The sequence below is a fragment of the Alnus glutinosa genome, chromosome 12, assembly GCF_958979055.1.
Source record: "Alnus glutinosa chromosome 12, dhAlnGlut1.1, whole genome shotgun sequence".
Taxonomy (NCBI): domain Eukaryota; kingdom Viridiplantae; phylum Streptophyta; class Magnoliopsida; order Fagales; family Betulaceae; genus Alnus; species Alnus glutinosa.
This window is the reverse complement of record NC_084897.1, coordinates 25986911-26011469: the sequence shown is the minus strand read 5'-3', so window position 1 is coordinate 26011469 and position 24559 is coordinate 25986911. Positions and strand designations below refer to the sequence as shown.

The 24559-nt window shown below is 36.6% G+C and overlaps 3 protein-coding genes across 4 annotated transcripts; 2 read left to right on the top strand and 1 right to left on the bottom strand.

Annotated features, from left to right (window-relative positions):
- The first annotated feature begins 1969 nt into the window (after window positions 1–1969).
- On the top strand, window positions 1970–8385 carry LOC133851812 (cell cycle checkpoint protein RAD17). Of its 2 annotated transcripts, none has more exons than XM_062288397.1 (12): window positions 1970–2368; window positions 3128–3188; window positions 3570–3655; window positions 3787–3834; window positions 4587–4640; window positions 4755–4857; window positions 5385–5695; window positions 5781–6135; window positions 6412–6537; window positions 6722–6914; window positions 6998–7058; window positions 8027–8385. In XM_062288397.1, the coding sequence occupies exons 1-12, from the start codon at window positions 2165–2167 to the stop codon at window positions 8258–8260; spliced, it is 1836 nt and encodes a 611-aa protein (XP_062144381.1). In that variant the 5' UTR covers window positions 1970–2164; the 3' UTR covers window positions 8261–8385. The 2 variants fall into 2 exon arrangements, with proteins under 2 accessions (XP_062144381.1, XP_062144380.1); XM_062288396.1 differs by having other exon boundaries at window positions 1973–2368; window positions 6716–6914.
- Window positions 8386–11774: 3389 nt separating this feature from the next.
- Window positions 11775–14896, top strand: LOC133851759 (L10-interacting MYB domain-containing protein-like). The gene is made up of 3 exons (XM_062288329.1): window positions 11775–11992; window positions 13516–13872; window positions 14247–14896. The coding sequence occupies exons 2-3, from the start codon at window positions 13516–13518 to the stop codon at window positions 14790–14792; spliced, it is 903 nt and encodes a 300-aa protein (XP_062144313.1). The 5' UTR covers window positions 11775–11992; the 3' UTR covers window positions 14793–14896.
- A 2223-nt stretch (window positions 14897–17119) lies between these two features.
- Window positions 17120–21930, bottom strand: LOC133851228 (protein ALTERED PHOSPHATE STARVATION RESPONSE 1). The gene is made up of 4 exons (XM_062287556.1): window positions 20795–21930; window positions 20365–20567; window positions 19677–19900; window positions 17120–18231 (listed from the first exon to the last, which is right to left on the bottom strand). Exons 1-4 carry the CDS (start codon window positions 21492–21494, stop codon window positions 17448–17450), a joined length of 1911 nt encoding a protein of 636 aa, XP_062143540.1. The 5' UTR covers window positions 21495–21930; the 3' UTR covers window positions 17120–17447.
- Between the last annotated feature and the right edge of the window lie 2629 nt (window positions 21931–24559).

Here is a 24559-nt window from a genome sequence, read left to right as displayed (position 1 = left end):
GCATTCTTAGCAGCTACCTTATAAGTGTTATGTTCCTTAAATTCTAGAAATTTTTTTAAAAAAATTACAAAAAGCAGCATATAATAGACTATATATTTGTCTATTCATGCTATAGTGCAATCCTAGCATTCATTTGGCTTATTATAATCATTAAAAAAACACTCTCTCTCCTCATGCCTCTACATGCAACTCAGCTGCATCTCTTCTTCTTCTTCTTCTTTCAAGCCTTCAATGGAGAGTTCAACTAGCATCCCATGCGGCACCACCTCCACCATCCCATGCCTACCGCACCTCCACCACCTCAAACGCCCGATCTACCTCTTCAACCACGACTCTCCCCATGGACGCTGGCCACCACGCCCAATCTGCCTCTTCAACGCTAGATTTTCTTACCTGTCCTCTCTCTTTCTCTCTCTTGCTCAATCCCTCTTTTACGTTCTCATTTGACTTTATCGACCATGCTTGGTGAGTGGTGAAGGACTGAAATTGAACGAATTGAGTTTTCTGCATCTTAGATTCAAAAAGGGAAACACAAGAGATGGGTGCTCGAGTTCAGCATCTTAATTCTTGCTTGACAAAGGGAGAGAATAAAAAAAACTATTTTAAAAGTTAAAAAATAATATTTTAATGTTATAGGAAAATAAAAAAAAGAAGCCATTGTTGAGTGTATTTTTTGATAGAAAAGTAAAAAGTAATTTTATTTATTATATTTAGATAAATGATTACATAGCTACTTAGAATGCTCTTATAGCATCTCCAGCAGATGTTCTACTTTAGCCAAAAAGTCAAATTTAACTATTTTTTGCCTTTTTTCTTCTCAAGCAGATCAGCTACTTTAACCATTTTTCATTAACAGTTAACAGTAAATAGCCATTGTTACTGTTCAACACTACAAACATTTTTTTATTAATATTTTCTCACTCTTCCACTCTCCCTCTTCGTCCCTCCCGGTCCTGATGCCCTTCTTTCCTCCGCCCCTCTTGGTCACCACTGCTGCCATTCTTTCCTCTGTCCCCAGCAACGTCGTCGTTCTCACCCAAGACCTCGCCGATGAGCTCATCCTCGTCGACACCAAGCCGGACAAGCTTCGCGGTGAGATGCTCGACCTCCAGCACTCCGTTGCCTTCCTCCCCCACACCAAAATCCATGCCTCCGTCGACTACGCCGTCATCGTCGGATCTGATCTCTGCATCGTCACTACTGGAGCCCGCCAGATCCTTGACTCGTCCAAGTTTTGGTTCCTCGTCGCCGATCATCTCGACCCTCGCCAATCCTCATAACAGATCCTTAACTTCATCGACTTCGCCGATCACTCGGTTTCGGCTCTGTTGGGATTCCTTCAATTTTGCTAGGTCTGAATACTCAAAGAAATGAGATGGGCTGGGGTTGGGGAGATGGGTTGGGGTTGGGGAGATGGGTTAGGGACTTGGGGTTGGGGGAGACCGGAGAGTGAGAGGGAGAAGTGAAAAAAAAATAAAAAATAAAGAAAAAGATTAAAAACCAATATTTTAAGAAAATGAAGAGTGGAATAGAGATTATTGTTTGAGTGTTTTTAAGATAGCCAGTGGTTAAAGTAGAGATTGATACTTTTTGAGTAGCTATTTTAACTCAAACTCTAAAGATGCTCTTAGGAGTGATTGCCTATTGTTGGGTGGACCGGTGGAGGGTAGGGCCACCTATCTTTTTTGTTTGTATTGATTTTAATAAAGTAAAATTTTATTATTTTTAATTGATGCGAGAAAGTTAAAAAAACAAAAAAAAAAAAAAAAAAAAAAAGAGAAAAGAAAAAAAAAGGCAAAAAAGTTTTGAGGAGGAAAAAGTCAGATTTAAAAAACAGAGAAAATTGAAAATAAGTTATATATATATATATATATATATATATATATATATATATATATATATATATATATATATATATATATATATTTATAAAAAAAGAGAGAAATCGAATGGTTCAGATTGCGGTTTACTAGTTCTACAGTACAAAATGCGAATGCACCCTAACATCATCCCTCCTCGTTGGCTTCTCATCTACGCCTTCCTCAAATTTCCCCGCTAAAAAACCCGCGAAACTTCTCTCTCTCTCTCTCTCTCTCTCTCTCTCTCTCTCATTTCACTAGGGTTTTCCGTGCAAATTTCTAGAATATCAGGGTTTTCTTACGTGATGGTGATGGGGAAGAGTAACGACGTAGTCGTTTTATCATCGGATGGTGAAGATGATGACTGTTCAGTGAGTTCTTCGAATCGGAGCTACTCGAAGCCGAAATCTAGGTCATTGGTTACTCGCTCAAACCCTAGAGGTGCGAAGAAGGCTCGCCTTTCGGGTTCTCGGTCTCACTTGAGCAAAGAATCCAGTAACACAGATGAGGTATGCTTTAATTTTTGTCTGGCTTAAATGAGTTTGATTTTTATCCCAAGGTTTTCATTATCTTTGTATTCTATGTATCCTAAATTATTAGTTTTTGTTTTTCTTCGTGTGAATTTTGAGCAATATGTTTGTGTGAATTTTGAGCAATATGTTTGGCTAACGCATTTACCCTGAGTTTGGTTGCTGAGTAAACGAAAAGAAAACACATAATAGTGAATATCATCTCGTTTGTTGGTTTGGTTCCTGAAAATTTGAAAATTCATTATTGAATTCGTTTTGTTTCTCAACATATTCAGTGAATTGAAAAAGAGTGCTAATTATCATGATTAATGCCGTTAAAAGTATTAATTAAATGATTACATTCAACTTTAAGCTTCCAAGATAAGTGGTGATTTAATATAGTATAAGTCTTAAGTCGAACCCTGATTCTACAGTTTACCCAATTTCAGTTAAATATTCCACGTACTAGGCTCACTTCACTTGTCGAGGGCGAGTTTGAGCCTACATGTGAGAGGAGTGCTAAAGTATTAATTAAATAATTAAATTCACATTATCCTATTAGCTTAAGCTTTTGGGATAAGTAGTGATTTAACACTTAATTTGCCCGCTGAAAATACTATTTATCCATAATTATCAATTATCTGAAATTTTCTTTTTAACTCTTTACTGGGTTCCTTAGATAAATAGCTGTCTATTTTTGAATGTCTGGTGTTTTTGCTTGAGTACTAAGAATCTGATTTTGGATTTCGTTCAATGCAGATCAGATTTTTTTGTGAAGATTTTGATGAAGTGTTTAATAATGGGTTCAAGGTATCTGCTGGTATGCCATTATTGTAGATTCTTTGTTTGGCATGCTAACTTTATTTTGTAAAATGAACATTGGATTCCTTCCTTCTCTGCACTCTGGAGGCTGAGGCTCTGATGCCAAAACATGGCTTCATGACATGCTATGCATTGTGTAGTTAGGTGCTCAGACTTTATGTAATATCTATTTAAGTATCAAAAGCCTTGTTGACTATGGAATTAATTTTAATAACCAATGTTCAAAATTTTCTTGGTTGAGTTATAAAATATTATTAATTATCTCCTTAAATGTCGATGTCACCTGTGATATATCTATTTATTTTGGCAGTGTTCTTTCTTATGGTTAATTGTTTATTATTGGCCTTCTATGCTAAATTGGAAATGGGAATGTAATCAGGTTTTGGAGGGAGCAACACGAAGGGGTTTTGGGTTGATAAATACAAACCTCGTTCCTTGGAAGAGCTTGCTGTTCACAAAAAGAAGGTCAAGTTAATTTGCTTCATTTTGCAAATATGTGCATTATGCTGATCTTTCTTTCTTTCTTTCTTTTTCTTTTTCTTTTTCTTTTTTAAATTAATTTATTTTTAAATTTTTTTTTATCCTTGTAACTGCAGGTTGAAGAAGTCAAGGTGTGGTTTGAAGAAAGATTGAGATCTTCTAAGGTAATTATGTGGTGACTAGTGCAATTTTTTTTTTTTTGTTAAAAAAATGTATAAGTTCCTTTCCTCCAAAAAGAAAGGAAAAAAAAAAAAGAGGAAGGAAGGAAGAAACAAATCAATACTAGTGTGAGAAGTAGGGGTATATTGTGATAGAAGATTCAGGATGCAGTAAGTCACTTGCAATGATGTAAGGACATTTGGGTTCTATGGATTTTAGTATAGACAAGTGCTCTCGGTTTCTTAATCATGACACAAATGGCTGCAGAAGCCTTCCAATTCAAGGTTTTGCATTATGTTGCTCATTTCAAATGAAGTTGGCACTTGTAATGGTTTCATCGTCATTGTAATGGTTGCTAGTGTGAAAAGGTGGGCTAGACCCTACAGTTCTAGGGATGATGATAATGATGATGGAACTGACGATTAATTTCGTTTGATCTGCAAAAGCTAGATCACTGTGCCACACTTCATTTCATCCATATCATCTTAAAATGTTAGGATTTTAACCACCTATCATACAAAAGGTGCTTGACAGTAGGTTACTTATATTTTCTCTCATCTTGATTGCCCGTAATTTATTTTTCTTTCTCCTTTTTCTTAGGGTTTGGAGATATTAAATTGTGAGTTTAATGTTGGGTTCTATCATGTAATGGTCTAGAGTTTATTGATCTATATGAGCATAAACATCTCTCTCTTCCATTTTCCTTTTGTAAATTTATTGTTCTGGACCGTCATGATCTTGTCTTCTTAATTTTCAGGATGAACTTAGTAACGTTCTTGTCATCATTGGGCAAACTGGAGTTGGAAAATCTGTATGTTGTTGCCCTCTTCATTCATGCATTAATGCGTTTACCCTGTTTATTTTTATTGTATTGGCAAAGGATGATTCTTCATTCATTCTGAAAAATATTGCTTATCTCTTGCAGGCAACTATTCATGCAATTGCATCTCACCTTGGAACCAGAGTGTGTGAATGGAACACACCTACGCCAATTATTTGGCAAGAACATCTGCATAACTCCAGTACAGGTATTTAAACTAGATTTTGTTCATTGAGGGACGTGGGAAGAATGCTTGGGTCAGGTTATGGTGGGTCCTTTAGAACCAGGGGAGGAAGGGTTTTTCATCCCATCCTACCTTTTGAATTGCTCATTGCCACACAATGAGCAATGGGTTGGTCTCCCACCATTTGTGATGGGATCAATCCATGCTTTACAGTTTTGATATTTGATTCCATTTAGGGATTTGCTAGTGTTCACTAAAGGAGGTCTGTATTTAAGGTGTATGTGACATTGCTTGCATAAAGTTTTTAGGTATAATGATAAATTGTGATAAATCATTGAAAAGTGTGATGTAGACGTTTCGTGACTTTGCAATTAACCCACACAGAGAAGTACTTCTTTAAAACTTTATGCTATGCTATAGGTACCATGGCAATGAAATATTTATATGTTTGAGTTCGAGTTCAGGTGCTCAAGCATTTTTTTTTCCTTTATTGCACGTACTGCATTTAACAGATTTTTACTTTCTGATGGTGACTATGTTTCCACTACTAGGCATAAACTACACGTCTAAGTTGGATGAGTTTGAAAATTTTGTTGAGAGAATAAGGAAGTATGGATTGATTCTGTCATCCTCTACTGAAGAGTCAAAATCACCTACAGTACTCCTAATTGATGATCTTCCGGTGACAAATGGAAAAGTTCCTTTTCAAAGACTTCAAAACTGTTTGCATCTTCTTGTGCAATCAGCGCAGATACCAACAGCTATATTGCTTACGGACTACAGTAAAACTGATTCGGCAGACCACACCGGAAGATGCTTGGAAGAGCTTCAGTTGCGTCTTGAGAGTGCTGGGGCTTGTAAGGTTACTTTCTTGAACAAATTAGTATCAGTTATTATGTATTATTGTTATTGAATGCTCATTTCAAACTGGATTTGCAAAATTTCAGGTTGTTTTCAATCCTATTACAAATAATTCCATAAAGAAGACACTTTCTAGGATATGCAGACAAGAGCAGTGTAATGTGACTGCTTCACAAATGGATCTAATAGCCAAAGTGAGTTGTGGTGACATCCGACAGGCAATTACATCTTTACAATTCTTCTGTCTCAAACCTGATTCCATGCATTCCTTATCTTTACGAGATACCATTACCACATACTCAAGAGAAAAACCAGATGAGGTCAGATCTATGGAAGATGGATTTTCCTTGCAATTTGGCAGAGATGAGACACTTTCTCTATTTCATGCTCTTGGAAAGTTTCTGCATAACAAAAGAGACACTGAAAATGCCATGGCATTGGGTATGTTCTGAGAAAAGTGACTTTTAATTTTGAGTTTTATATGCCTCAATGTCTAATTGGGATTAAGGCTTAGTTGAGTTGAGTTGAGTATGTGTGTCAATGTGTGTGCTAAAAAAGGAAAGAAAGGGGGGGGGGGGGGGGGGGGGTGTTAAAACAAATATAATAATTGAGGAATACATAACTCTGAAGTTGGGGACTGAATTATCTTTTGTTTACTAATAATTGCTATTCTTCCTGCCACTTAAGATTATTTACATATGTGCACATGTTTTGCAGACCAGGATGAATTTCCTCTACAGCAGAGATTATTAAGATTGCCATTGAAAATGGATTCTCCAGAAAAGATTCTCTGCCAAGCACATGGGCAAGCAAGGCCTATTGCTGATTTTCTACATGAAAATGGTGATCTTTTTATCTTCACTAGTGATTTCCCTTAATTTATTACCATTGCTTTCTGCTTTAGACATGGATGCAAATAAGGGTGGCAGCTTGTGTTAATAACTTACCGAAACTTGTAGTACTGTTGGATTCTGCCATACAAGACACTGATTTACAACTGTTGCATACAATTTTCTTGTAGTTCTAGATTTCCTGAGTGAGGATGCAATAGATGATGCATGGGCTGTGGCTTCATATTTAGGCGATGCCGACATGCTTCTTGCTACTTTCCGTGGAATGCTGGCTAGATATAATGAAGCAGAAAATGTTTTACAATCAGCTGCTGCTTCAGTTGCTGTTCGTGGGGTGCTATTTGGAAATGCTCATCCATTACCTTCCAGGTTACATCTAAGGCTCGAATTAATTCTATATTTAAGCAAGGGCTTGTGTTTAAGTAATATCAACAATTCTTTTGAGTACACAGGTGGCATGCTATTCGCCGGCCAAAGCTCTGGCAGATTGAGCAATCATCACTGCGCAATAAGGTAGAATTGGCTCTTTTTCATTCTGTATCTTTTTGCCTTCATTTTTCTTTTCTCACATGTGGGGTGTTGCCAGTTAGCAGTTTTTAAGAACAAACCTTGAAAAACATGGTAGTGCATAGTAGATGAGCTTTTCTGATGGTAATAGTCTTTAGAGATGATTGCGGTGTTAATAAAACTCAATGAAGAGTGATTTCTGATGGCTACTAGAATGGTTTATTTTGGCCAATCATCACAATGCAATAAAGTAGAATTGGCTCTTTTCTTTTTGTATCTTTTTCTCCGCCTTCTTTTTACATGTGGGTTGTTGCCAGTTTACAGTTTTTAAGTGCAAACCCTGAAAAACACGGTAGTGCAAAGTAAATGAACTTTTCTGATGGTAATAATCTTTAGAGTGATATGTGTCCGTTAAGCATGTGAGAAGCATATGCTAGTAAAACGGCATGTGCTTCTCACATGCCAAGGGATATATATCAATCTTAGATATGATTTGTATGAAATTTCCTACAAATTGGTTTGTAGGAAATTTTTGTCCACAAACTTTAGAGATGATTGTGGCTTTAATACTACTAAAGTACTAATGAAGGCTGATTAATGACGTCTACTACAATGGTTTAGTTAGTCCATCCAACTTCAAGGATGAAATAATTATACTTATATTTAGAATATTTTGAAAGTTTGAATTACATGCTTCATGGTGGCCCCTTAGCCAGGAACCGTTTTCATGGTGGCCCCTTGGCCAATCATAAATTCATCTTGAACCTTTGATTTATCATACTTCCAATTGAATTGTGACTGCAGTTACTGCTGGTAGAAGTACTTGTACATAGCCTTAATTTGATGGAATTAAATTAAATGAGCTATTGTTGCAGTGAACAATATTGTCCTCTGTGGTATGAGTATTAAGAATTTAGTCATCTCCCAAAAGAAAGGATGTTTAAGCAAATTGTTGATTGGTGTGATGACTGCAGAATGAGATGGTGAAACGTAGATTCATTGGTTATAGCAGAACGAGTTTTTCCGATTTTTCGGCTGTGACTATGGAGTACACACCTGCCTTCAAATGGCTTGGACAGGGAATCTCTGGAGGTCTTGAAACTCATCAGGTATTGATGCAATGCAACGAGACCAAAGACGATTTTGATAATATGAGTTTGGATGACAAAGAACGTGAGAGTACTGATGATGAAATAGAAGATTGGTAAGAGACTGAGTGATCGACAAGCAAGCCAGTCTAGATTGGCTCTGTAAAAAAGTTGCTGTAAATAATTGCACATTTTTTCCCTTTATATTTTATCTTCCCGGAAATGTAATAGATATTTTCTGTTTTTTTTTTTTTTTTTTTTTTTTGGTGCACGTTTTCAAATTATAAGCAAATGAATGTTATTAGAAATGCATAATTTTAGAGATTTTGCGTTTTTGAAATTGCAAAAACAGCATTTTTACATATTTACCAAACGTTTAACTTTAATTTTTTAAATCGTACATTATAAAACCGCTGGATTAAACGAAAGTAGTCTTCTTGTCTAGTTTTATCGTGCTCATGTTGACGCACCTCTGGTGAAATTTATTCAAGGCATGCTAGTAAAGCAAGTTATTTTCTGCATGTAAGTCAAATGAAGAACGTGTGTCAACGGGCATAAATTATCTACAAACCAGTTTGTAGTTAATTTTTACAAACCAATCTAATAAAATGACATGTGTCTCTTAACATGTAAAAAATACATATTTTTTTAATAGTATAAGTTTTTCACATGTATTTTAAATAGCAATAATAAGAAAGTACGCGATTTTTATATGTTTTAAAAACACACCACTTTATTAGACTCATGTATAGAAATGTTGAGACTTGTAGGAGGTTTTGGTATTCCCTGAGAGAGGATTTGAAATTTGGTATAACTGTATGTCCAAATTATAAATAGTATCCTGTCGTTGTAAAAAAGACGGACAAAATTGTCCTTTAACATTTTTTTTGGACAATTTTGCCCTTAATTTTACAGGGACGATACTCTCCGGTGGATCCAAATACCAATTTTTGGTCCCCTCTCGCCTATGAATTTTTTATTTTTGTAAATTCCCTTTATAGGAATTATGATCCCTATAAGAACGAAGTTGCAGTGCCCAGTGCCCCTGACCCGTGACAATCTCCAACTTTATGCTGCAGCTGTGGAGCATTCACATGGCAACTCTAGGTTTTTCTCAGCATTGTTCCGCGTTGGCTGCTTCTAGCGTTTTGTACGAGTAGTATTGCGACAGAGAAATAACCCTGAGCCTGGTGGCGTTGATAGGTCCCTTTCTGTCCCTCCCTCTCTCTCTCTCTCTCTCTCTCTCTCTGGCGTCTTCATAGACTATTTTCGTCTGCTGACTGTCATGGCTCTCCTTGCCGCCTACTATATGTTGGAGCTAGCTAGTAGATTACCCAAGTCCAGTCAAAATTAGCTCTATATTCGTCCACCAACCGGCCACCACTTTGATTTTTTCTTTTTTAATTGTGCTGCGTAAACTTTTGCCGAGAAATCCTCTCGTGAATTATCCCTTTTTGGGTGAATATTACACATTATATAACTTTCTATCTCAGATACCTGATGGATTGATGTCCTCAGCAATTCTTTGTAATTGGAAGGGCATGCAATTCTTAAGATTCATAACGGCTAATTACTCTTGTAAGCGGTTGGAACAAATTAAATTGTTAACTGCCTACCGCAGGATGGTTAGTGCTTTTATGAGTAAGCAGTAGTGTTGTAGTAATTAATAACAACTAACCACTTACCTTTATATATATAAAGTAATAATAATAATATATAAAATGACATCATTTTGGTGTGTCTGATATAGGGTTTTCTTTTTTAGTTTAATTAAATTGATCTTTATTCATTAAAAAAAAAATTGAGCTTTGTTACGTGATGAAGCATTCTAATTATTTTTAAAAATGTCCAAAACCATCTAAAATATGCTCTAAAAAGAGAAAATAGGCTCAATGAAGGTCTAAAATATCAAAATAGATTCAAAATGCCAATTTTTAAAAAACGGTTATGCAGTACGGTTATGAGTTTCAATAACCATTAACCATCTAGGGTGGTGCGATTGCGATTATGAAAATTTGATAACCGTCTAAGGTGGTTGTGGTTGACAGTTAGAGACAATCACCGCTAATTGCAACTGCTGGTACACTCCTACTAGCCACAGTCCATCGCCATCTCCAACGACCCTTTGCCATCAAGTAATGGTATGTTAAACCTCAAGGGAGTTGGCTCAAGTGGTAAGTTACTTGGTTCTGGTGTCTCATAAAGTATCAGGTTTAAGGTTAGACTCCCCTTGAGTACAAAAAATTCCTTGGTCACGCTTGCAGGTGAAAGCCCGAGCTTTATCAAACCTGTGTAAAGGGGGGCATTTTCCACGGTGTCCCAGGAAATACTTATTCTTATTATTAGACAATCATCATTCCAGTCTACCAACCATAATCCTAAAATTTCCAAAGGAAGTTATCGGGACGACCTTGGTGTTATGATGATGCGATATTGAAGTTATAAACATGATTCTATTTTTCCGGAGTATATATATTACTTCTACTGTTCCGAATTGCTTTTGTAGGCCATGTTTGGCAAGTAGCTTGCCATGTTAGAATAGGGCTTTTCTACCATTCATGTGATTTTTCTCACTTTTTCACATTTTTTAATAACAATCAACATCAAAACATTCACATTTTTTTTCACTTTTTATATCACATCAATAATTTTTTTATTATTATTCAAATAAAAATTCACTAATGCTCCGTTTGTTTCGACGTAAAATGATTTCCGTCGTAAAATGGTTTCAGGGAAGTCATTTTCTGAAAAATATTTTTCGCCGAAAACATTTTTCTGTGTTTGTGCGTACGGAAAATCACAAATATTTTTTATATTTTTATTCAATCATATTAACCTATAAAAATCAATTTTTATTCAAAACATATAAATATTAATGTAAAATAATATAAAAATCACCGGAGACGAGATTTCATTACTGACCGATAGGATTCCGGTCACTTTTACCGGATTATGGCTACTATAGCTATAATATAAAATAAAGGTCGGAATCTGGACAGTCTTGTTAGAATATGGGTTGGCCGGAATCTGGCTTAGAACGGTTGGACTCCGGCATACTGGCCGGAAACTGCCAGAACCGCTGGAATCCGACTAGTAGGCCGGAATCCGGCCGGCCGGTTGTTCTGGCCTGATCCGGCCAACCAGCCGAAATCTTGCCGTTTTCGCCAGATTCCAGCCAGGTGGCCGGAATACGATCAGTTTGGTCGCTGGGATCCGGCGAAGATGGCCGGATTCCGGCAACATTGACATGAGGTTGTTGAATTTCGATACTGGCAAGATTTCGGTGATGGTTGACTGTGTCATTTAAAAGGAGTCGAATGCTTTTGGCGTCTTCGGAAAATGATTTACGCTTTTAAAAAGCATAAATCATTTTCCGAATTTTACAAAGCATTTTTGGTCAAACAGAAATCATTTTTCGGTTGACTATTATTTTCGGCCCTACCAAACACCAGAAAATGTCGAAATCATTTTACGCCGAAACAAACGGAGCATAAAACACAATTTTTTTTTTTTTTCACTTTTCTATACAAAAACCTTTTAGTTTATATCACACCTAGCACTTTTTACAAACTCTAAAAAATAACAACCCAAATCACTTGCCAAACAAAGCCTACTAATCTCTCCGTTACAGATGATTTTGTTGTAATGGCGGTATAATCGCCCTCAAAGGTCCAACTTTGTGAGGGAATAAATGACCTTTTTGTCCCGATTCCTCAAAGATAACGTCACAACGCGAAGAAGCCTCATATGATCATATCAAAGAAATGCGCTGTTTCAAAAAGCAGTTTTTTCAGTACAATCTCCCTCACCAATCGCTCTTCAAGGCCTCAGAGTTAAGACTTTTTCTCAAAGGTGAATTGCTTCCTTCTCTCTCTGCTTGCATGTTAATATTATCCCACTTCCCAATATTTAGGGCTTTCTAATTTTTTAGTTTGAATTGCTAATGAATTTAAATTAGGCATAATATGTGATCACCATGAGCTCAATTTTCCGTTAAATTTATGGTTTTCGTTCTGCACTTATTGTTTGTGGGTAATACATTAGGGTTTTTTTTTTTGTTTGCTTGTTTGTTCATGAAAGCAAATTTGAGTGTTCTGTTTTTTCTTGGTGGATTCTTATTTGTAGACATTGGGCTTAGTAATGCATACTGTTGACACATAGTATTAATGCACACACTTTTTTTTTTTTTTTGGTCTTTGATGGATTGGTGGGTTTGTTTGATATCGAACAATGAAACTTGGAGGCATGCTTGGCATTTGAAATCCAATGTTGGATCTCTAAACGAGTCTTTAGAAAAGGAGTAATGGTTCTTATACCGATAATTGGTAGCCGGTAGCCTGAATTTTGTGTGGGTCATAGTTGATCATGTTGTCCATGAATAAGGAAATGAAGCTGAGTATGTGACTTGTAAGAAAATGATTTTTCGCTTTAAAACTTTTTGGAGTTCTAGAGTTTATGAGTAAGTTTTGAACTTGCTTCCTAATTACAGATTCCAAAATAAAAGTAATGCAAAATTCTGCTACTTGTTTGTTTAGAATATTTGTGTTAAATTAGCTAGAGAGACAGAGAGAGACTTTCACGTATTAATTCGGTAATCGTCTATGTTGAGTATTCTTGGCTAGTCTTTTTGAAGTTATGAATCGTTCCTTATGATTTTATTTGCTATGCAATTTATCTACTCTAGGTGATTTTTAGATATGTCAGAGGCGATATTGAGTTTGGTAGCGGGTTCTTCAAAGAATAATAATGCATACATCCATGAGCTCATGAGCTCTGGCTCAAATGACGCAAGGTTATAAGAATGGGATGGAGGGTGAAGTCGTGCATTCAATACCCATGGAGTGCGTGTGTAATTTACCAATAAAACAATAGGAATTATACATCCCATGCATTTTATCTAATTAGAGTAGGCTTTGTCAGTTAGTGTGAGAAATACTACTTTGTGTCCACAAGTGAGGAATCCTTTGTAGTATAAAATGGTTTTTTTCTTCTAAATGATGTCTTTGAAAGTTACTTGTTGGTTGTTCTAGGTCCACCTATATTTATAAATTATCGATAGGTTGCTTTAGTTGTAGGACTTGCACAATCAGAGAAATTAATGTAAGGTTATTATATCTTGCAGGCTGACATGCCAATCTTTTTTTTCACCTTGCGTTTTCCTTTACCCTTTTTGGGGGTTGTGGTTGAACTCATCCTAGACTTCCACTTGAAGAATAACCAGAGTCATTCTTTGAGCAGTTAGCAACATTTGTATCTCATTTTAGATGGGTTCCCTGGGCAGCCTTTCTAATGGCTACTCTTTGTGATGGTTGTTACGTATAATGACTTTTCCCCCTCACTTTTTTAAACCTGGGTTCTTGTCTATGGAGTTACAGATGGCAAGCCGAGTAACTCGGTCAAGAAGACAACCAACTCAGCAGGTGGAACAACAGTCAAGGGCTAGATGGACCGCATCTCTCACCAAGACACTTGCAGACTTAATGATTGCCCAAGTTCAAAAAGGGAACAGACGCAAAAATTCTTTTGGCAAGAAAGCATGGAGGTATATGTGTGATGAATTCTATAAGAAAACAGGTCTGCAATGGGACAAGGAGCAATTGAAGAACCGATATGCAGTCTTGAGGAGGCAGTATGTTACTGTAAGGTCACTTCTCGATCAAAGTGACTTCAGTTGGGATGAATCCACGGGGACCATTATAGCCAAGGATGAAGCATGGACTGAATACTTCAAGGTATGTTGCTTTCATATCTGTTGCCTTTTACAAACAAAAATCTAAACCTGCCTGAGCTGGAGGAATTTTCTCTAACCTGATGACTTGGCGGCTAACTTCTTGGCTACGACAGGATACTATTTTTATAAAAAAGATTTGGATGGATTTTTTTTTTTTTTTTTTTTTCATTCGTAGGGTAAGGCATGCAACGATCGGTAGCAACAAATATATTCTTGAGAATGCCATAGAATGATGTTTGAGGCCAAATTTTAGTTTCACTACTAGCCAATAATATTTATCCGCATCTAGGTTGGAGTTCCTCCAAGTTGAGGCAGGAGCTGATTATGTTCTTATTAATTGTCCGTCATCTACTCCCTATGGAACATACCAAGCAGGGACATCCTGATGCTGAGACTTTAAAATATGCTGGCTGCCCAATATACAAAGAGCTATGCATGATATTCTCGGAACCAGCAACCAATGGCAAACACGATCTATTAGCTGAACATGATGGAGGGACAACTCCTTCTGTTCCTTGTGCAGAGCCCTTGAGCATGCACCAAGAGGAGTCCTCATCAGATTCCGACGAAGTGGATGACATTGCAGATGATCACAACACTACTCAACCTACTACTCCTTGTACAACTGGAAATCGCAAAAGAGGTCGTAGGGGAATTGATGATGCCATTGCAGGAGCTATAATGGAGATGGCAGCTGCTTCAAAGCTAAGGACAGCTGCTATACAGCAATGTAATGCCCGATATTCCATAGGCGATTGTATCAATGAATTGGATGAGATGCAAGGTGTTGATGAACAGGTTTATTTTGCTGCTCTAGATCTATTCAACAAACCTAATGCAAGGGAGATTTTCTTGTCTCTCAAGGGTGACAAGCGCTTGATTTGGTTGCGTGGCAAGTGTGCCACTTATCCAGCACCTTAGGTTGATAGAAGAAACAATCTGTATTTGGTCGGTTCTCTGTTTTATATCTGTATTTGACTTGTATATATTTTAGTTCAGTTTTAATGCTAGGCATTCTAAACCAATGTATATGTTTCGTTCAGGGAGCAATCTTAGGGATTCTAAACCAGAATTTAAGGATGATGGGATCAATTGCGTATTGGTTTTATTTATAAAAAATAAAAAAATAAAAAATAAAATAGAAATTGTGTATTGGTTTTAAAGTGAAAAATCCGCATATGTCCTTCTTCTCTTGAGGTTTGGTGTCCTCCCCCTGCTAACTATTTCAAGATTAACTGGGATGCTTCAGTTGCTCCTAAAAGGAAGTCGTATTGGCCTTGGCTTAGTGGCGAGAGACAGTAGGGGAGAGTCTATTGGTGCTAAATGTGTTTGCCTCTGTGTGAAGGGAGATTCCAGAATTGCCGAGTCCCTTGCTGCTCTTCATGCTGTATTTTTTGGTAAATTTTTGAAGTTAAGGGATGTTATTTTTGAAGGAGACTCTTCTCAAGTTGTGACAGAAATTAATTCCTCTCCCCCTCATTTGTCTATTGCTGGCCATATTACTGAAAGCATTTTACAGGAACTCAAGGTGTTTGGCTCTTCCTCTTTTGTTCATGTTAAAAGATCTTTGAATGGGGTGGCTCATATATTGGCTAGGGAAGCTTTGTTGAACTCTCTTAATGCATGTTGGATTTCAGATTTCCCTACTTGTATTCAAGGTCTTCTGGTTAGGGAGAAGTCTTTTCCCTAGATCCTTGTTGGGATCATGATGTATTTGTTTATCTTTGCAATGAAGATTTATTTCTTCTTTGTTTCAAAAAAAGAAAAAAGAAAAAAAGAAAAAAAGAAAAATCCGCATATGACCTTTGTTAAGAGATGTTACACATCATTCACCTGTACATTTCTTTTACAAATTCACCATTAATCCCAAAGGATTTACAAATCTCTTCTTGTACTGAGATATACAAGAGAATGGCAATCAAACCTTTTTCCTTTGTTAAAGTTTTTATTTATTTATTTTCCTTTTAGAATGCATACAAATATATGCCAGCAGATTTTACATCCTTATCTCCCTCGGAAGTAAACTCATATCGATTTTCTAACATGTCAAGCGGGTGTGACGTCTCTACATAAAGGAATCAAAATTTGTGTAGGAATCAAAATCTGTCTATCAATACTGTTTGCAGCAAACTTGCTTTCTATTTTGAGTTAAAAATTATATATTTTTATTTTAGTTACGCATTCATATTTAGACTCTCTAAGCTATGTATACGTACTTTTATTATTCTATTTAAATATATATATTTTTTAAATTTAAAATTTTAATTTTTAGGATTAAATAAATTTTTAATACCTGTGGTTTAAAAACTTTATTTTTTGTTTAAAAACTTTATTTTTTGGTATTTCAGTTTTAATTTGTATCACATATGGTACTTGAATTTTGAAAAAATACAGACTGGGTACTTTCGTCTATTTTTCCGTCCAATATTTAACAGTATGCCGGGGTTGACACGTGGCCCAATAAAAAAAATCTTTAAAAATTAATTAAAAAAATAAAATAAAAAATAAAAAATTTTAAAAAATATATTAAAAACTTAAAAAAAAAAAGTGGCTCAGCCACCCCCCCCATGGGGCTAGTTCAACTACCCCTATGGCCAAATAGAAAAAAGAAAAAAGAAATAGTTAGAGTTTTGGTCCTTGGGGGTGGTTTGGCCACCCCTGTGGCCCATAGGGGTGGCCAAACCATCCCCATAACCCTTGAGGGCCAAAACCCTCACAATTTTTTTTTTTTTTATTTTTTTTTTTTCTCCCTTTGGCCATGCCACCGATTATATATATATATATATATATATATAAAATTTATTTTTTTAAAAGTTTTATTAATTTTAAATTTCTATTAATTTTTAAATATTTTTATTTTCTATTTTTTATATTGTGCCACATGTCAACCTTGACATATGGAAAACCGTTAAATATTGGACGAAAAAATAGACGAAAGTACCAAGTCCGTCTTTTTCCAAAATCCAGGTAATGCGATGCGAATTAAAATTGAAGTACCAAAAAAATAAAGTTGTTAAACCACAGATACCAAATATGTATTTTACCCTATTTTTTATTTAACTACATCTCCGTATCCTAAAACTACTATTTATATATCCAAATAGTAATATTTATATATCCAAATAGTAATTTTTGCTAAACGCATTTCTATTTGCGTGTGCGGACCAGTAAGTTAATGCATTAACCGCCCTCATGTACGGATTAAGGTGTTGTAGAAAACATAGTGGATCAAAACAAAACAAACCGCATTAAGCAAAACCCTTCATTAGGAATAGAAGACTACATATGAAAAAAAAAAAAAAAAAACCCTAAAACTAGAAGCACCCAAACGCTTTCCTATGACAAGACAAAACAAAGGTATAAAATCTGAAAGAAAACTCCTAGCTAACCAGTTGTGAGTTGTCACAGCCCCTCAGCGAGACAAAACCAAAGGCTTCAAAGCCTGTGAACTTTGCCTTTAGTTTGTACTCTTGAATTAATGGATCTTCTGGAGTTTCACTTTGTCTTCACAAAAACATGCACTTCTATACACAAAAACCATCACTGTCGTTTTTCCTAATCTAAAAAGTCTACTTCTCAAGCCATTATCCTCTTCACATCAAGCTCCTCATCTGCTCTTTTGGCTTTGTTGTATACTGATTCAAATGCTTCTGTACACACACTAGAAAATCCCACCATCGCCTGAAACACATGCGGTAAGCTCATCTGGAGATTATTCAGTGTCATTGCCCTGGTTACACTGACCGACTTTTCATGCTTACTTTTCTCCTCCTCTGCCTTGGCTCTCAAGATTTCCACCCTTGCTCGCTTCTCTGCCACTGGATCCCCGCCACTTGTAGGGCCAGGGGATTCTTGCATAGAATATGGACCATACTTGCACTCAAGTGATCTAAGCTGAGTCACCTTCTTCTCAAGCTCTTTAAATGCAGTTTCCGACCTTTTCTTTTGCTTATGCTCGCCTGCTTGTTGAACTACAATGGCATGGATTACTGTTAATAAGCTCTTAATTCCTTCAGATGCCACCCTGTCTGGAATATGGTCAACCGCAACGTGCCATTCTTCACACAGTGTGTAAATTCTGGATTCCTGAGAAGTTCTGGACAGCGGATTTTTGCTGATCTGGAAGAGGCTCAGCCGAAGCCAACCAGCGAGGGACTGGATGTAGTCCCTTTGGCCCTTGACTAGGTTGCAGAAAGACTGGTGCCATTGTTGGACCTCAAGCTCGAGCTGAAGAGTTGCTTGCCTGTGAATCTCAGATGTGGGTTCTGTTGATGGGATGGTATCCAGGTATTTTAGCTGCTGCACTATGTGTGTTTGGACTTGGTGGCACTCATACATGCTTCTCCACATGCACATCAATCTGCATAGACAAAAATGAGTTAGAAAAGTTGAGACTTGTTTCATCTATCTATATATAATTTGAAGACAATTTCAAATGGTTATAATCAATCCAACATACATCATCTTTATAATCATTTAAAGTGTTGATGGCAACAACACCTGCAAATTTTTTTAAAAATGACATACCAGTTTGTTACGTTCACCCCTCAGGCAAGTCACAAAGCTAATATTTAAAAATTAAAACAGATAAAATCAAAAGCAAAAATAATAATTATGCTCTGAAATAGAAGCCACATTATTATTAACAAAATGAGGAAAAGAATAAGCAATAAGACCAACTCAGAAACATAAAGACAACTTTATTTCAGAAACTTAAAAGAGGCATCTATATTTGAGGATTACAAGGATGCCAAGTTGACATGCATATATATGACACACTAGTATAGCCAAGATCCCATCCCACCTACAAACAAGACCCATGGGGCGAGAGGAGGCAAATGACCCGAGTCCCTGACCTGCCATAATATGAGACATCAATTTTTTTAAAATATTTTTAATCACTTTTTAGTTGTATTCTTTAATATTTTTTTAACTCAATTTTTTAATTTTTCCCCAGAAAACCAAATTTTAATCTTGCCCCGGAAACCAAAATTCTGGATCCACTACTAACACATCTAAGGTCCCATCTGGTGGCCACCTTAGAATTATGGTTCAGACGTACAGTTACAGCCACAAGATTGTCTCCCTTGGGAAAACATTCAAAAGTAAAGGGGTCAGCAAAAGATAAGGCGTGATTATAACAAAGTTCTGTTCTTTCCTTTTCTCTTAATTATTACTTTTTTTTTTTTTTTTGGTGGTAAAAGTGGAATTCATTAGAAACTAAGAATAAATAACAAAAACAGCATACATGTCCAAAATATCAAAACCAAGCACAGGAAGCCCCCAAACCATAAGCTAGTTCTCCCAAAAATATATAATTTTTATGAAGAAGACCCTAAAAAATTAATTTCCTCCCCATAAATTTTCATTTTTAAAGTTTTGCCCCCTGCGGTGGGGGATCAGAGATTACTTTGGTCATGGCCCCTCACCAAATTGTACATGGTACAGGTGTAGTCCTCATATTTTTACTACAAAAGCAAACAAAGAGCATAAGACAAGACATCAAAAGCAGTCAAGAAAAAATAAACTATCACCAGAGTTGACTTTTCACTATGCTAGACCAGGCATGCTCATCTATCCTATCTTTTAGCCATTAATTTGAGCAACCAAACTAGATATCAAAACCCTATTCCTTGAATTCTGCAGAAAACGACACTGTTTGAATGCCTTTCCACCAAAGCCCTTATAAAAATTCACGTGAGAGAAGAGAATTCTATGGTTCTCGTCAACCTGCTGAAGGGGCATGGCAGGAGTGATAGAAAAAGACTAACCCTTTTTTTTTTCAGATGAATTAAGAAGACTAACCCTTTGACAAGCCCAATAAGTTGTGGGTAGAGCTCGGTTTCCCTTAGTTTGATGATCTCAGCAGAGGTGGTCTCTATGGCCTGGGAAGCAACCATCATTTGCGATTCCAACTTTTCAACCTCTTTCTTTGTCTTCTCAGTCCTCACATAGTCAGCCCTGTTCAGCTCTAGCTTCCGCAGCTGCTCCACCCTCTTCTCATGCTCTATCCTTATGGTCTCAGAAGTCTAAGAAAAATTACGAGGAGAAAAAACAAAACAAAACAAAAACACAAAAATGCAAATTGATAAGAACAAGAATTGAATCTGGTCCACTTTTTGGCTAATCAAATGTTGTTGGAACTTGGAAGCCCCAAGCTCATCTCATTCTTGCGTACCAAAAGCAAAAAAGGAACAGAGAAAAGTTTACTTATATCAAGGTTTGGGATAAAGCGAAAAAATCATGTAAGCACAAAACTAACGAGAGCTCCAAAGTTCTTGTTCGTAACTGAAAGGAACAACTATAGAATGTTCATTTTGTTTTCTGTGCTAGTAACTTTATGCAAAGAAAAAATTCCATCACAAGCCCACAGGGGAAGCACAGGACCTTCCTTTTCTTTTCTTTTTTTGGTTAGTTGTTTGGTAAATGGGGAGCAAAGTATGGTGCCCAGAAGAGAGATTCTACAAGAAGGAGTGGAGATAAAAATCTTTACCTTGACTTCCTCGCACAATTTCTTCTCCCAAGCAAATAGCCTCTCCACAGTGGAACAGTGGCTGTCACTACAGACAACACTGCCACCCCCAACACCAGTTCCTATCATTTCCTCTCCAAACTTCCGAAAACCGTTTGATTTTGGACTCGAGCCCCATGTCCACCACGATGGACTCAAATTAAACCCGTAGTTATAAACTTTTCCTGCCAAAACCAAAAACACAACAATAAAACACAAATCAATAAGAAATTAGAAGAAAAAACACATATCTCTAATCACTGCAAAATGCAGCAGAAAACAGAAAAACAAAAAGACCCATAAAAACTATTATCTTCATTGTACTAGCCAAATCTATAGTGTAAATCCAAGAAAATCACACACCCACTTTCAAAAAACATCTAAAAAAAAGACAAAAAAAAAAAGCCCTTACCTTCTTTACTACTCTGACTAGAAAAGGTAGAGCTTGAGACTTCCAAGAGCGATGAGACCTGGCCACCAGCCTCAGCAGCCTTGAGAAAGTATTCATCAAGCTCCTTCACAATCTCAACGAGATCTTTACCATTCCTGGCCACCACCATAGCAAGCTCGCTCGTGGTGGTGGTGGTAACGGTGTCCTTCGAAAACCCACTGATCACAGAACGCTGCGGTGTGGCGCTAGCGGTGGCTCTGGCGCTGGCCACCAGTACCGGCGCAGCCTCTGACTCCGACTCCTCGTCCGATTCCTCCTCCACGGACCTCGACAACGACGGCGGCCCAAATGGGTCCCAGAAATCCCACGTGGAGGACGACGCTGGCGGCGGCGGAGGAGGCGGCGGGGGAGCCGGGGATGCCGTAACGGACGTCCACGTGTCGGAGCTGGGGCTCATTGGCGGTGGCGGAGGCGGCGGAGGCGGTGGAGTTTGCGGCGGCTGGAGAAGCTGGACATGGTGGTGGTGGTGGTGGTGGAGGTTGGTCTCGGCATTGGCGAACTGGAGCAGAGCGGAGCCAGTGCTGCGAAGTGAGCGGAGGTACATAGTGTGCGCGGCCGAGAAGGCTTGCCTTGCCTTCACTAATTGCTTCATGTACTTCTTTCTGGCTTTGCATCTTGACACGATCTCTTCCCTCTCTATTCTTGAGTAACAGCAACCCATGTCCTTTCTTCTGATATCTTGCAGCAAGCAGATCAACTTTGGTGTCTTTGAGTTGGAACTACTTGGAGCCAAAAGTTAAAGTTTCCTTCTTTTCTATATGACTAGAAAAACACTGTTGCTTTGATATTTTTTTCATGTCGATGTTGCTTTTGTTCTGTACAAACAGTCGGGTTTCTTTCTATTTTCTAGCTCCAAAATTACACTTATTTTGAAGACAAGACCTTTTATGGGTTCTGCGCAAAACACATACACACACACTCATACTCTTTCTAGAGAGTAAAGCTGGACTCGTTTGGTTTGGGACAGACTTGGAGTGGTAGCGGTGGAGGAACAGCAGTGGGAGGCGCAACAGGCAACAGCTTTGAGAAGTGGCAGGGGACAATGAGCCTTGGGCAGAGGGCCACTGATTTTATATTGAGGTTTTGTTTACCAAAACTGCCTTACTTATGCCCTCACCCTTATCACATGCCCTTAAATGACAAGATATATGAGATAGACATTAACAGCAAAATTGATCTTTGCTAGCAATTGAACCAATATATATGAAAAGAGTTTTTATAGAATTTATCTGTTAAAGTAAGTTTCGAATAATATACTATTTATTGGGACAGGTAAATCCTATAAAGACCGGATAATGATACATACCACTTAACTCTAGCAATTTAGATAGATAACATAAAAAATTTCATCCCTTTAAATCGAAAGGTAGGTTCCACATTAAATAAAAAAAATTACTAGATTTGGTCAGTTAATTATTGTTCTTAATCTCAATCCACAAAGACTCTCTCATTTTTTTACTCTGCTAAAAAGAAAAAAGAAAAGAAAAGAAAAGAAAAAAAGACTGGAATCTAGATCCCAAGAAATGTAATTTTGTGGGAGTAACATGCAGAACACAGACATCCCAAGTGTTGTTGTTATTATTAGGTGGAGTGTTTGCTGCCAGTGCCAGATAGGATGTACGGACGGCAGAGCTTGTTTGGGGGAGTGACTGAGGAGGGGGCGTTTTGGTAACTCTGATATTCCAACGGCCATATAAAAAGATCGAGCTTAGTATGAAAAAATATTTCAAAATTTTTATCGGGAGGATGGGTGAAAGTAAATAAAAGTAATTAAGCATGTTCATTGAGAAACGGTTCCTTCCAATGACTGCCTAGTTAATTGGCAAGTTAATTAATGCTGCTAATGATAGTTAGAAGTCCACATTTTACGTTTGCTTCTCATATATTAGGATTTGTGATGAACTTTTGTCATATGTAATGTGGTAAGCTTTCAAGTCAATACACACATATATAAAATGAGTTTTTCATTATAAAAAAGCTCATGAAAAAGCCCAATATTTGCCTCTTTACACTTGAATAGTTTACTAATTTGAATAAGTTTCTTTTTTTTTGAAATCAAACAGGGTCTTAGAGTTAATCGACAACGTCCTCGTGAGATGAGTGATTCTTTCTTTTCGATTAGAGGAGTGATAATTTCACAATGTGAAGCCTATCGGTGTATGTAACTAAAATAAAAGAAGTCAAAATAAATCAAAACAATTAAACGGGATTTTAAGTCAATTGATTGCATACTACAATGTCTTTTAATTGTTATTTGATAACTACAATACTTTTTAGTTCTCGAGAAACATAAAATATATATATGGGTTTTGTCGATGTATTGTGTTTGCTGGTTGATGGCTTTTAGTATGTAGATGTTTTATGTTAAGTTTGTTCCTAACTGCACTTAGAACTAGCTAGTTGAGTTTCCCGTTGGAACATTTGAATCAATTTTTACTGAGAAAAATAACAAACAGAAGAAGAGAAGCTCACGAGGCCCTTGGCTATAGAGTTATTGTCTTCATCATGCTTTAACTTCTCTTGATAAAAATTCCTGATTTCTTCCCCAAATTGAGTCATGTGCTTATGCACACAGGACTTAAACAGAGTGTTGTGCGTCTTCAATTATTTATATGATACTTTTAAGTTGTATTTTATATGGGATGCGTGGCTTACTTGGAAGATGCTTTTTATAATGAATTTTTCCATATTATACATAGTGATATGAAAGTATAAAAAGTAGAAAATAATAAGAAATCAGAATGTGCAGGAAGGAACGGTGTGATTCCCACTAGATGATGCCTGCCTGGGAATATATGTATGTCTGAGGTTGGATGCTTCGTGTGAGACTTGTAGAAAAAATAATAATAATAATATATATATATATCGTATAGAAAAACAACTATCTAAATATTTGATTTTTTTGGTTTGAACTTTAATTTGCTAGCATTGCCCTTCTCAAAATTATAAATGGAGAAAGTTTTTTTTCTACTTTTTCTTTAATTTAGTCTATTAGATTGACGTTTGTTTTTAGATCATATAATTCATATGATTTTTACATGCATTTTAGAAATGAGAATTGCATGTTCTAAGAACTTATTGCATTTATGATAATCTTATTAAAAATATATGTTAGAATTATATGCTCCAAGTACATATATCTGTTTAATACATTGAATTAGAATAATTTTCTCCAATCCAATATGAAAGAATACCTTTTATTTATTTATAGTTAATATGGAAGAATACTTTGATTCTGTTTGTTAATGCATTTTGGGAGAATTATAATTTTTTTTTGTTTGATTTATTGTTTTGATGTAACATAAAGGTGAAAACTGTTTTTATATCTTGATAAATGTTTTATGTGTGTTTGAGAAGTGCTTTGTGAGTCTTTAATAGGTAATTCAATTGGCTAGGGATTATACTTTATAAAGCGGATGTCACTAGTTCGAAACCCCCCTTCCCCCTTTTGTAAGGACATGTCAAAAAGAAAAAGAAAAAGAGGAGTGCTTTGTGTTTTTGGTTATTTATTAATATTTTTGCTTTAAAAAGAAAGAAAAAAGAAAAAGAAAAAAAAGACAGGAAATAAACAGTCCATTTTAGTTTTTCCCTTTCTTGGGTATTGGACTTGGCCCACTGTGCTGGTGTTCCATCTTGGGCCTTACCTCAGGGTTTTTCTATTTTCCTTTTTTCTTCTTTGTACATCCTTGTTGTTTCCTTACTTTAGGCTTTTCGGGTTCTTCTATT